The 14,245-nt window shown below is 44.3% G+C and overlaps 1 protein-coding gene across 1 annotated transcript; it reads left to right on the top strand.

Annotated features, from left to right (window-relative positions):
* Window positions 1-314: 314 nt before the first annotated feature.
* Window positions 315-8,246, top strand: LOC127295367 (cysteine-rich receptor-like protein kinase 6). Its single transcript, XM_051325309.2, has 7 exons — window positions 315-1,281; window positions 6,043-6,165; window positions 6,269-6,390; window positions 6,546-6,756; window positions 6,852-7,095; window positions 7,554-7,710; window positions 7,790-8,246. Exons 1-7 carry the CDS (start codon window positions 399-401, stop codon window positions 8,105-8,107), a joined length of 2,058 nt encoding a protein of 685 aa, XP_051181269.1. The 5' UTR covers window positions 315-398; the 3' UTR covers window positions 8,108-8,246.
* Window positions 8,247-14,245: the final 5,999 nt, after the last annotated feature.

Below are 14,245 nucleotides of genomic sequence, written 5' to 3' on the forward strand. Positions count from 1 at the left end.
TAGTTGTTTCAAGTGTTTTAGATAAGATTGGTGTTTTCAGTTAGTGTTCATAGGGAGAGTTGCTTAGTGTGAAGAGAAATGAACTCCAACCACAACTATTGACTCCTCACGCCACACAAGAAAGAGAAGAAGATATCCCCAAAAGTGCGGAAATAGCTGGTGAGGTGACGATGGGGAAGAGAAAACAGTGGATGAGACAAACAACAAGAACACGTCGTTACAGAAAGTCGGATAAACTATTGAATTTTGACAACACAAATCGAAGGATATATCCTCAAAAGTGTGAACAAGTCAAGAAAACCTTAAAGCCACAACAACTGGAGCGTCTGTCTCCTTCCTCGGGTCAGGTATCATAAAAGGCCTCAGCGCACAAAAAGCAGTCAAGATTGGCGACCATCATGGACAATCGCTCCTCCGTATGCACTGCCTCCGTCCTACTATTATCGCTTTCCTTCTGCTTCCTGCCGTCGGCCGGCGCCGCCAGCTCCGCCGCGCTCCTGGAGTATGAGTGCAACAACGGCACCTCCTACGCCGCGAACAGCACCTACCAGTCCAACGTCCGGAGCCTTCTGGCAACCCTCGCCGCGAACGCCTCCCGCTCGTCGTTCCCGCCGGTGGGCTTCGCCACCGCCGTGGTGGGCGCCAGCCCCAACACGGTGTGGGGCCTGGGGCTCTGCCGCGGCGACACCAACGGCACCGACTGCGCGTCCTGCCTCGCGCTGGCGCCGGAGATCGCGTTCGGGCAGGGGGACTACTGCATGGGCGTCAAGGAGGTGTCCATCTTCTACGACCGCTGCCTGGTCCACTACTCCTTCCGGGACTTCCTGAGCAGCCCGGACAACCGGCTGGTGGAGGCCAGGGACGGCAGCCCGGACAACGTGACCCGCGACGCCGGCCGGTTCGACGCGCTCGTGGTCAGCCTCGTCGGCGCGCTCTCCGACTGGGCGGCGTTCAACACCACGACGAGGTACGCCGTCGGGACCATGGTCTCCGACCAAGGGTTCACCACCGCGAGCAAAGACGTGGTCCGCAGGATCACCGGGCTGGTGCAGTGCACGCCGGACCAGGCGCCGGGGCCGTGCCGGGAGTGCCTCCAGGCGCTCGTCGACGAGATGCCCGCGGCGTTCAACGGCAGCGTTGGGGGCCATATCTTGAGGGTCTGGTGCAACCTCAGGTTCGAGGTGTTCGAGTTCTACGACGACAGCCCCATGCTGCAGCTCGTCGCGCCGCCGCCGGCGCCACCTCCTTCCTCCTCCCCACCCGAGTCTAGGGGCCAGACAGGTACACAAATTCTAGCTAGTCCCTGGTTTAATTCCTCATCATCCATTTCTTCCCCTGTTTAATTTCTTTTGACTGCCAGAGTGCCAGTCCCAGATCTTTCTTTTTTTGAAATTGGTTTTTATTAAATCATGCTAGTAAAAGAATCAGTCCAGCCACACAGGTAGGAGCTGAATCGAGTAAGAAAAGCCCATTCTCTGAAACACCTAGCTTGGCTAGTTCATGCCGGTGAACTTTAGAAATCTCAAAACCAAGGACAAGGTTGAGCTGCTCCAGCATTTCAATAGATCGGCAATGGTAGACTTGTCGGGAGTAGATTTAATTAATTGAAGGCAAACATACTAGATGAAACCTTAGTCAAAACTTTTAAGCCAAAACAGTGAACAAGCTTCAAGTTGACTCAAACAATTGAAAATCTGACAAAGGTTGGAGTCCAAAGAAAGGTCCAGAAATAAGTTTCAGTAAAAGTTTATTTATGTCCAAATACAGAGAGAGCAGAGCCAGAGAGCGTGCACACTGAAGACACGTCCACCTGACGGCAGCATTGCGCGCCGCAGGGAGTGGAGGTAGTACTAGTTATTGTTGGACGGGTCTTGATGGAGCATCTGGAAAAAAAGATGTTGGCGTCGGGAGACCAGTCCAGCAGCTGGGCAGGAATAGTCCACCTAGTCGCGCCTGAAACCACAAAATTTTCTTACATACTCCAACAGTTTTTTTTCCAATTTATCGAACATTACATAAATTGCATAATTAAAACTTTTCACAGCATACGCCTAGAAATTCTTGTAACATTTTGCTCATGCTTAAAAAACAAAATGAATAGACTTGTAGAATTTCAAAACAAGACGCGGATCGTTTCTCATGCTTAGAAATTATTGTACCCGTACCATTTTGCTCCCTGTCCATCTCTCTCTCATGTCTCAAAAAAGGTACGTGGAGTTATTGGCATCTAGTCTAGCTGCTAGGTAGGGACTATAAAAGTGGACGTGCATGACAGTACTAGGCGATATGAGCACAGGTACGAACGACTATATGCAAGTGGCACCTGATAGCACGCGTGTCAGGGAGGCAGGATACTTTTGCAGCGACCCGCGTAGCTATCGGACCTATCGCAGCCCACGCGGATAAGAAACACGCGTCTTTTGGAACTACTACTATGCTTGGTGGGTAGGCATCCGACGCAAATCGGTGTTTAATATTATTATTGGAACTGGACATGCCAAAAAATGAATGCCAAATCCATAAATCTTGAGATATGACAGCTTCAAGAATGACAGTCCGTCCCTCCACATGCCCGCTATACTGACCTTGCCATCCAAATGGACAGTTCTTCCACTCTCAGTGCATGCAATCTATGCTGCCAATCATTCCTGGGAACCCTCTAGACTCGTTGATAGACAACAACCGCCTTGTATCCTCAATAGTTGGCTACCTACAGTAATGTTGTCCGAACACGGCAATCATGGCTCGGCAAAACCTGTACATGGCATCAAGGCAGATGCTCTCCCCCATTCGAAGATACTAATCGAATATATCAACAGCCATTCCATATTAGCATGCGAATAGCCGTGGAGCATTTTTTGTAGGAGGTGAAGCCTAGCGCACCCGTTGCATCGCGCCTGCATTGGAAGTAGGGGTCGTAGTGTGTGACGCCCCGTAGAATGACCATGAACAGCTCCCTTGACATCATGTACCGGTGCTGGAACATTTTTTTTCCTTGAACACCGGATCGGTGAGGTTTTTTGAGCGGCCCTTGACAGAGCCCCGGTGCACCGACCCCTGGTTTGAATTGAACTCGCGGATCATGGAGGCCGCGGTAGTTGCCAATGTCTGCGTGGACTGAACAGACTCCTTGTCGGAAGAGGAGTCAACGACCTCCGCGCGGAACTTGTCCAACATCTGCCACATGTCCATCTGCGTGGGTACGAACTGTGGATCAATGGTCACGCACAATAGCGCCGAAAACAGGAGTAAGACACCTACCGGCGCAATTGACCGAACAGGTCGTGGGCTGCGCGGCCGGGCGGCGCAACCGGCAACGTTTGGCCCCAAAACAGACGGCTGGTACGCGCCAGAGCCAACCCCGACTACGATCCTGCTCTCTCGCGCGGCGAGAACCGAGCCGACGGCGAGTACTGCGCCGTTGTGGCGGGACGGCGGCAGGTGGGGTTGGGGTGGTGGCGTCGCACTATGGCAGCAAAGAAGGGGGAAAAGAAGCAAATCGAAGCGCTCGATTTCTCTGTCCCTGACTTGCGGGACCGGGTAAGAAAAGGAGGACGCTCGGCGCGACCGCGGAGCATCCGCGGAGACGCAAACCTGGCGCATATTTGGGCCAGATTTGCGTCGCCACGGACTGTCCGGTGACTTTGCGTCGTCCCGCTGGAGCAGCGCATTTTCGGTCACGGCGGACGCAAACGGTCGCTCAACGTCCGTTTGCGTCGCCCCGTTGGAGATGCCCTTAGGAGGGCACCTCCAGCCCACCACAGACCCTAGGTTTGACACTTTGGTGTCTCATTAAAGACGGAATATTCTTTAGTGCGAGGCAACGTTCCGTCGACAGCGAGACATCTCTGGTGACTTCGTCAATCTCGAGACCCGTCCGATGAAGTTTCTTAGACTCAGTTTCTCGGAGGTGCTCATAGGTGTAGGTTGTGCGTGCGTTTATAAGGGTGAGTGTCTACGTCTGTATTGTGTTTCGGAAATAAAAGAAACACGTCAACGATAGCATCGGGACGTCCTCCGGTGGATGTGCCAAAGCGAAATGTGTCTCGCAACATGCAGCAGGTTTATTCATCGACTCACAAAGTCTCTTTGGCGATGGTGCTCTTTTGAATCTGGCAATGATGGAGCTTAGGGTCTCTTCCAACGCGTGGCTAGGCGTCGTTGAAGTTTGGCGACGGCGTTGGCTTCGGCGAGTGCAGGAAACCTATAGTTATATTTTTCTATCCTTATAGATTTTTTTTGCAAAGTTTTCAGCTGTTTTCTCGTCTGATACCTTTCACATTTGTTTACTCATGTAATTTGTTTTTCTAAAATATCTCGTGTTTGCTCTATAAAATAATCACCCACGGTAAAAAGGAGTGAGGTTAAGTTTCGGTACACTTGTGGATTAATCAGACAGCTGTTGACTTGGGATCAGCTCGACAGATTTCTTGGACGATGCTCATCATTTCCCTACCTTTTTTTTCTAGTTACCGTAAAAAAAATTCTCGATCACGTGGGGCCCACCTGTCGTTGGATCACTGATTTTTTTTTCCCTTCCTTCCTTTTTTTTTGTCTTTGTTCTTTCTTCTCCCTGCTCCGACGAAAATCGCCGCCGCCGGCAACCATCCGCCACTGTCAAATCAAGGCGGACGTGCGCCAAATCGCAGGGGGCCTACGAACAACCGCGGAAGCCATGCGTCAAATTGCTCCGGCCTCCCGTGGCTACCCTATCAGCCAGCCGCGCGTCTCCCCTGTCGGCCCGCCTAGTCTGGTAGGATGGGGGAAAAGCTCGAGGAGGAGGAAGAGGATGAGGGCGTACGATGGCCAAGACCAGGCTGCGCAACTCGAGGCCGCGCTCACCGATGAGTTCACTGCGCTGTAAGCCCCACTGTTAATCTACGGACCCAAGTACTGTTCGGTTATGTCTACTTGTATACTGTAGTTTGGTAGCATGTAGTACGCACATTGAGTGAATATTCTATGGTATTCCCTAATTGCGTCTATGATATTCTCGAGTTAGCATGGCCTTTATATTTTCGAATTGGATTGCTATACGGCTATATAGCCTATAGATGGTTCACATCCCCATATGATTTCACACTATCCGGTACCATATGTCAGTCAGTGTTAGCGCCCTTCGTTTTGGAGATTACAGAGCTTTGTTTATGTCCATCTCTTTTGTGCTCACTGTATCTGTAAGGTAGATAGCAATATATGTAATAATTTTGGAGACCAGCAGATACGCCCGAAAAGCCACTTACCAAAAGCCTTGCCTTTGCGTCCTCTTGGTGGTAACGATGACTGGCGATGGATGGTTCGGTTTGCAGTGGTTCTAATCGGCACGAGCCTTTTCTTTTCCCCCGACGAACAACGCCATCAGAGTTAAAGCTGATAGTGTTGACTTGAGCAGCTTTCTATTTGGCATAGGCGGACATGGGTTTTGTGTAGCTGTGGAGGTTCGCTTTGTTGGTGGTTGCTTGTGAATTCAGAGTTGTTGCATCGAGGACGATGACACTTGTGGACAACCACAACGAATGTACAGTGTGTGTGGAGTCTATGTTGGTAGCCAGGTCAGACGATTTTTCCCTGATGACTGGTTTTGGGTTTGTATCTAGGTTTTAGCCCGGTTTCCCTCTAATTTACGATTTTTTTGTCTCCTTAATTAATGAAAAGGGCTATTCTTCCTTTAAAAAATTGGAGAACAAATAGTGACCAATTGTTGGGAAGCCGTGACCAATCGGCTAGGAAGAAGAGCCCAGCCATAGGCTTTGGGAGACAGGTTCTTGGTCTGATGTATAGTTTATACCTGTGTTAATGTGGCAGAGAGGAGAGAGAGCTTGCGTGGTGCCTTGTAGGTCGACACTGCTGTCAAAACCAGTCAAATAGAAAGAAAGAGGCTGTTGTCTATTAAATGGTATTGTGAGTTCAGGGATGGGGTTCTTTAAACGATATTGTACCTGAGGTTCGAAATCTAAACTCCACATTGAGTTTAGGGGGTTCTTTGGTCAGAAACTTGGCATACCAGCTTCTTTTGTGTAATGATCTGTGTGTAATTGACAGGAGGAAATGGGACAAGGTGGCGACAAACTGCAGCAACAGTATCGGCCATTGTTCTTGGAGTTGCAGTTATCCTCCTGTCTATTTTTATACTTATTCTATGGAGAAATACTAGAACACAACTTTGTAAGTTGCTTCGCTAAATGCACCAGCAGAATTTGTAGAACCCATCAAGTTTGATAGAATTTTTTTTACCATAGGTGAGCAATATCTTATTCTCTTTCTACAGCTTACCAAGAAGATGACGACCCTGCATCACTTCTCTTTGACCTGCCAACACTGAGGCATGCGACGGGCAATTTTGCCGAAGAGAATATGCTTGGACATGGAGGCTTTGGCGCAGTATATAAGGTATACAATGGGGGCAAAGTTGACACACACCTCCCTGTTCTATAAAAATTTAAATGAGATAGATAGAAAATTAGAACTACATATATACCTTAAGTTACTAGGATTCAGCAAAGCAATTTCATAAAACAGATAGCTACCTGAACTGTATTTTTCAGGGGGTTTTGCCTCATGGACAGCAAATAGCTGTTAAGAGACTGGATAAATCTTCAGGGCAGGGTCTAAAGGAGTTGAGGAACGAGCTAATGTCAGTAGCCAAGCTCCGGCACAACAATCTCACAATGCTTCTTGGCGTGTGCATGGAAGGGCAGGAGAAGTTACTTGTGTACGAGTACCTGCCCAATAAAAGTCTGGACACCTTTCTTTTTGGTACGAAATGCTATACATACAACAGCCACAGTATTCCTGAGTGAAATATTGCTTCATAAACTAATCAAGATTTCCACATATGCATGGCTTTGCAGCACCTGAAATTGAGAAGCGTTCGTTGTTGCCCTGGGATACAAGATATCGTATAATCTATGGAACGGCACGAGGTCTTTTATACCTTCACGAGGACTCCCAGATAAAGATTATACATCGTGATCTCAAGGCTGGCAACATTCTTCTTGACAATGACATGAACCCGAAGATCTCAGATTTTGGCCTAGCAAGGCTCTTCAACAGCGACAGGACAAGTTACATCACGAGCCAAGTTGTCGGAACATTGTACGTAATAGATCTATCTATCTACCATTATACTAATTACATACTTTGGAAATTTCTGTAGTAAGTATTGGGCTATTGATGCATCTAGCAGTAGGGACCAAATAGCCCATATAATTTTCTTATGGTAGCATAGGCCATAAAATAAGAAAAAAAACTAGGACTACAAGGCCATACAAGTCAGCCAGACATCAGCAGGAGCACGCACACATGGTGACGTGTATATGGTCAATCAAGAGTGGAGATCAAATTTATCACCTTACAGAGCCCATTTTAAAAAGTAATTAAGAAAAGGCCGGCATGCATGAAAAACATATTTGTCCAGCAACCTAGGCCGGAGTTTTTTCTTCAAAATCCAGCCAGTGCAACTGCATGGATTACCAGCTAGTAATCCATAACCAAGCACAGCAACCTCACCTCGATGATGTATTAACTCGATCGATTATTTCCTTGTATGGCAGAGGATACATGGCGCCAGAGTACGTCGTTTTGGGGCATGTATCGGTCAAGTTAGACGTCTACAGCTTTGGTGTTCTTATCCTGGAGATAATCACGGGAAAGAAAAATACCGAGATGTTTGAATCAGCAGTCGAAGAGTCCACCACTGTGCTCAGCTTTGTGAGCTTTCCTATGAACAACCTTGTTACCTAGATGCAATAAGATCATGGGCACTCAATTAATACTTGTGACCTACCAGGTATGGGATCATTGGCAGAAGGAAACACCCCTGGAGATCATGGATCCGTCGTTGGACTGCAAGAACGCCGAGACAGAAGTGCTGAAATGCATCCATCTGGCGCTTCTCTGCGTGCAGGAGAACCCGGCAGACCGACCGACCATGCTAGACGTCCTCGTGATGCTACACGGTCATGCTTCAAGCTTCCCGGAACCATCCAAGCCGGCATTCACCTTTGCGTATGGTGAGTCAAGCTCAGACAGAGATCTAGACACCAAAAGAGCAGACGCTGTGCCGTCTGTCAACGGGATGTCAATATCAGAGTTCCAGCCTAGATAGATTTTTTTGTGCAATGTATAGGATAGGCGAATGTGTAGTGACGTAGTCTGCATGGTTCTGCTATAGTATTTGTTATAACAAAGTTTACCCTGTAGTTCACTATTTTATTGCAGAGAGTTGCTAATCTAGTTTTAACCAAGCTACCAGTCCTATTGTTCACTATTTTATTCCAGAGAGTTGCTAATCTAGTTTTACTATTAGTCTATTACCATATGTTATTCAACACAAGGAAACGACTAAGCATTTTTCTAATGATGGGTTTTCCAAGGTTCACCAGCGCTGTTGATCTTTATGTGTTTTTCAGAAGTTATAGACACTAGAAGAATTAACCCTGTTGTACACCGATTCCATTTCGCCGAGCCTTGCTACACAAATAATCTAGCCATCTAGGTATGCTCCAATATTGTTCTTTCTTATGGACAAGGAGATTTGAGATACAGCTGGTTTGATGATTCAAGTATTACTATTACCATATTCTAATCAGCACAAAAAATGGCTAAGAATCTTTTTAATTATGGATTTTTCGAGATTCGCCAGCGATCTTGAACCTGATCCTGATGTAGTCTTCAGTCGTTATGGACAGTAAGAAAAATACCTCATTGTACACCGACTCAATTACAGTGAGCCTTGGCACACACATAATTAATGTGGGTATGCTCCAACATTATGTTTCTTATAGACTAGGATAATCCGCCAGTTAGGGGGTGCATTATTAGCCCATATCAGCTCTATGTAGAGACAAAAAAAAAACAGGTAAATAGACAAGTTGGACAAGATTGAATTTTTAGATGACGGTTAATTAAGATCTAATGTATTGGAGAATCAAATTCTTCTGTGCTCTTGTGGGTTTAAATCAAATGAACTGTTTGAGGGCTAATGGTATATTTCTGGATGATTCTTGCAATAAATGTATCATGGTATAATATTGTCCTTCTCATAACAATAGTTGTTCACATTGTTACCTCAGCTGTTGATGCGCTCTACCCAACAAATAGGCGTTGAGTGATCAAGTGCTGGTCCCATTTAGATACATGATATCATATTATTTACAATTTTTAGAGAGACCTCGACCCACTTTTTTTCCACAACTGAATGGTGGACGAAAGCTTTGATAATGTCATCTGAAACTTGCACCACAGTATCATCCCATAGCATTAGAATGCCTCCACGTGCCAATAGCTAGCCTCTCAATGTAGCTTTTTAGGCGATTTCCTCCCAGGAAGCATGCATCATATTGAGGATATCGAATGCAGCAGCTTCTCCTCCAGAGCATGGCAAGCATGGCGATTGTCTCGCGTGAACAGTTGTGTGTGTATCTGGGTCATGGAGTCCTCTCACGTCCCAACATAGAACAGAAAGTTAAGAAAATTCTCTAACATGGAAACCATGGATCATCGTTGAAATGTAGGAGAGATAGTCCAAACAAGAAGGAAACACAGCCTGGAGCGCAAGGCCCAGGAGACAACAAGGCCGCACATGGCCACACAAGAAGGAAAAAAGAAGTTGCTCTAAGAGCATCTCCTCGCGTCCCCAAAGCGTCCCCAAACCGCGCTGGATTGAGCGTTTGGTGGATGTGTTTCGTTCGTGCCGCGTTTGGGGGACGTCGCTCCCCAGCCGCGTCCCCCAAACGCCGCCCCCAAACATTAAAATACTCTTTTTTTATTTTATTCTTTACATTTTTATTTCAATAAAGAGAAGTAATATTCCACAAACTAATACATAATTGAGAACGTGGTTTACACGAAGACATAATTTGGGACATGGTTTTTCACAAACTAATACATAGTTTGAACCATGGTGAACACAAATATAAAATATTGCAAAAAAACTAAACCTAACTAGACCGTGCATCGAAGGTTTCATGTGTGCGCTGCTAAGAAAGAACACTCGAGGGCACACTCAGTCACCCAAACTGGAAAATCCAGCGGGAAATGGTGCCCTTGTTGGCTCTATCGAGGACGAACAGACAGAAACCTCCGTGCACGTATTCGCCGCGAAGAAACAACACTCTTCATCAGTCGTCCTCCTCGTCGGTGCTGTCGCCGTGGTAGTCCCGGCGGTAGCGCGTCTCGTCGAAGACCTTGACGCTCATGTCCCTATCGCCAAAGTAGGAGAACTATTCATGCTAGTCACGGAATGAAGTCATGAAAAGACAATAAACCATTCAATACTTCCTCATGAGCTAAAACAAAACACAAAACATGTAATAATGTTTGAAGGTTTAACGGTAGCACACAAGCAATTTACTTTGGAGTGGCGGTAAAATACCACATATAGGAATGTATGGTGGACACAATTGGCAAACTTTGGTTATTGGTAGTTGGATGCACGAGTAGAGCTCATACTCAGTATAGGCGAAGGCTAGCAAAAGACTGGGAGCGACCAACTAAGAGAGTAATAATGGCCATAATCATGCATAGCGATAAAACATTATTAATCAAAGCATAAAGTGATATTACAAGTCAAAAAATAAATGACCATAGAGGTTTTAGGTGACTGTTTTGTAGTCATAACATGATGTAAACATGTGCCAAGTCAACCCAATAAAGCATCAAAGGAGAATACCACAATATTATGCTTTTTATGATGGAAAAAAAACATGATTCTTTCAATGGCACATTAAGGACTCTCAGCTATTTGAGACAAGTCATGCTACAACACTAAATACTAAGCATATGATAAGAAGAACATCCAACATGACATGCCAAAGCCTATGCCAAGTCTAGACAAGCTTTCTTTTGCATCAGTATAAGCATGAAACATTTTACTCGTGTCCAACACCAATCAACTTATTTGAAACAACTCTCATAGATAATAATCAATAAAGACCAGAGATCTAATCATACCTAAATAAATAAAGCTAACAAGATCTTAACAAAATACGAGTGGAAAACCAAGAGCTAAACGCAGTACTAACAAAAGAGAACACTCGCGGAACAATAAGAGCGAAAACTAGAGTGTTCTATGCAATTAAAACGGAGTGTGTCATTCTCCAAAACAAATATGCTAGGATATAACCATATGCTACAACAAACGAAACAAAACAAAAAAAATACGCTCCAAGAACAACACATAGCATATGAAGCAATAAAAATATAGCGTCTAGAAAGATGATTTGATGCTTTGTTGATGAAGAGGGGATGCCTTGGGCATCCCCAAGCTTTAACGCTTGTACCTCTTGGATATTTATTGGGGTGACATGGGTATCCCAAGCTTGAGCTTTTATCCATTCTTCATCTCATTACATCATTCTCCTCTCCCTACACTTGAAAACTTCCTTCATATAAAACTTCACATAATTCTTATTAGCAGCATTAGTGCAATCAAAATAGAAAATCCACTTGGTTTCAGTTCTACATATATCAAAAAATTATTAAAACAGTAGCTACTGTAGCAACTTCTTCAAAAACCTCTTTCTCTCAAAAGAACTCAGAAAGAAAGAGGTTAAGAGGCAAATGCAAATAGTGGTAGAAATGTGTCAAAACAGAACAACAGGTAAAGATTGATTTTTAAAAAATCTTCAGTTGCTCAGATCGAAAAGTGCTAAACTAACGAAAGTTATATAATAATCTGGGCCATATGGTCAAAAATTGGAAGCTCAAAATTACGTTCTGGCTGGGTATACGAATTTTTATGGTGACGGCACATAATCTGTTTCAGGACAGCACTTCCCCAAATCTTACTTTCTTCCTATTAGAGGCTATTCTTGGCACAAAAATGAAATAAAAATGATAAGGAGAGGTTATTATAGAGGTAAAAAATTCCAAGACTCAATAAAAGAAAAATTACAGAAATAAACATGGGTTATCTTCCAAGAGTGCTTTTCTTTAACGCCTTTCAGCTGGGCGCAGAAAAAGAGCTAGCATCAAGTATTTTCATGTGAAGAAGCATCAACATCATAAATGGAAGGAGCCTTACGTCTACCACTCTTACCTTTACTCTTTTTCTTAGGGAAAGAATGAGAAGTGCCTGGTAGGGAGGTGAAAGTCATGATGCCCTTCCCCACATCTATTTTTGCTCCCAGGTGTTTTAGCAGAGATCGTCCAAGTGTGATTTATCCCTTTCCTGCACATTCAATAATGAGATAATCAGTAGATACCATACTTCCTAAGATTCTTGTATACACTTCTTCAGCTACTCAAATGGATAATATAAGAACATTATTGGTAAGAGATATTTCTTCTCCACCCACAGAAAGTTCCCAAAGATTTAAAGACACATAAATATCTCTAGGCATAAGACAAAACTCAGTCATAATATCGCAACGAGCATAAAATATTTCACCATTTATATCAACTTTTACTGAAGGGAGTCAACTTGAGGGTCCAGAATTTATTAAAACGTGATCATAATTTTCTCGAAGCAAAATATAACATTCTTTTAAGAAATTTGTAATTGTCTCAAGAGTATTTAATCTAGCATAAATGCTCACAAGGGATGAATCAAAATTACTTGCTGAGCTATATGTTGCAATCAACTTTTTTATGGAATTAAAAACTTGATCTCCATCATAATGAAGGAAATCTCCTCCTACTACGGTGTCCAAAGCATATCTATAACAAAGAACAAGACCAAAGTAAAGATACTAAGAAGCGGGCCTAGAGTCATTTTAGGTTCAGTTTTATCATAAGAATTATTAATTATAGACCAAGCTTCTTTAAAAATCTCCCCACTCCCTTGTTTAAAAGTGAAGATCATTTCCTCAGGTGACATAGTAACAGGACTAGACATAGAAACAACTTAAAATAGGAACTAATATTTTTGTGTTTTTCATATAATGAAGCAAATAAGACAAAGTAAAATAAACTAAGCAAAACAATAACAAAGTAAAGAGATTGGAGATGAGAGACTCCTCTTGCAGAAATCCTCTTTCTCCCCGGTAACGGCGCCAGAAAAATAGCTTGATGAGCGCAGATTGCGCACTGTTGGGGAACCCAAAGAGGACGGTATGATGAGCACAGTAGCAAGTTTTCCCTCATTAAGAAACCAAGTTTTAATCGACCAGTAGGAGAAAGGCGTGGCTTCTAAAGGTGTTGCTAGCTAATGTGTGGCAGGGTGTAGGGACACGGTGTGGCATCTCGGGAAGGACTATGCTATACTATGGTGGAGCCCTCATCTTCACAATATCAACAAACTCCATCTCTTGAAGCTAATAGTGCACCAACCCAAGAACAAGAACAGGACCCTCCCTCTAGTGTGCAAGATCGAGGACAAGATCAACCAAGGATTCATAATGGATCCAATGAGTATCCATTCAATATTCTCCTCTCACCGAATAATGTCCAAGATCAAGCACATGATGATGAGCACGCACTCTCAAGAAATTGAGGAATCTCAAGTTGAAGGTCAAGACGGGGAACCAAACGATCAACTTGATCAAGTGATACCTCGAAGGCCTAGAAGAACCAAGGAGGAGATCGTGGCCCGTCGTCTTGCAAGAAGAGATAGGAACTTGGAAATTCTTGAACACACTCATGAGAAGGTCCTAAGTGATGTAAGAGGAAGAGTTTCCACAAGAAGGAAATTGGCTAACTTTAGCAATCATCATGCTTATATCTCGTTAGTGGAACCAAATAAAGTATTTGAAGCTCTTGAAGATCCGTATTGGTTGGAAGCTATGCACGATGAACTCAACAACTTCAAGCGCAACAAAGTTTGGACTTTAGTAGAGAAGCCAAAGGAGTACCGCAATGTTATAGGCACTAAATGGATATTCAAGAACAAGCAAGATGAGTTTGGAATTGTTGTAAGGAACAGGGCAAGGTTGGTAGCTCAAGGTTTCTCTCAAATTGAAGGAATTGACTTTGGAGAAACTTATGCTCATGTAGCTCACCTTTGGAACCACTGTCCTGGGTATTGAGCATGTGAATCATGTTATTTTGTAGGAATAGAGATTCTCAGCCGTCATATCTTGTTCACGCTTGGCCATGTCTCCTTCCGAGAATGAGTTGGTTTGGGGAGATCATTAGGTTACTGAGATCGAAGTAGTGATGCCGTCCGTTTGTATCATTCTTGCATATGCGCCACATCATAATTTTAAGTTACAACAAATGGATGTGAAAAGTGCATTTCTTAATGGTCCTTTGCATGAAGAGGTTTATGTTAAGCAACCCCCGGGGTTTGAGGATCCTGACTTTC

Source organism: Lolium perenne, chromosome 4, assembly GCF_019359855.2.
Source record: "Lolium perenne isolate Kyuss_39 chromosome 4, Kyuss_2.0, whole genome shotgun sequence".
NCBI classification, from domain to species: domain Eukaryota; kingdom Viridiplantae; phylum Streptophyta; class Magnoliopsida; order Poales; family Poaceae; genus Lolium; species Lolium perenne.

Excerpts from the sequence above, each read along its gene's own strand:
- LOC127295367 (XM_051325309.2), top strand. The coding sequence starts at position 399 with ATGGACAATCGCTCCTCCGTATGCACTGCCTCCGTCCTACTATTATCG. Across the intron at positions 1,282-6,042 it reads CGAGTCTAGGGGCCAGACAG|GAGGAAATGGGACAAGGTGG; the intron begins GTACACAAATTC and ends TGTAATTGACAG. Across the intron at positions 7,096-7,553 it reads AGCCAAGTTGTCGGAACATT|AGGATACATGGCGCCAGAGT; the intron begins GTACGTAATAGA and ends CTTGTATGGCAG.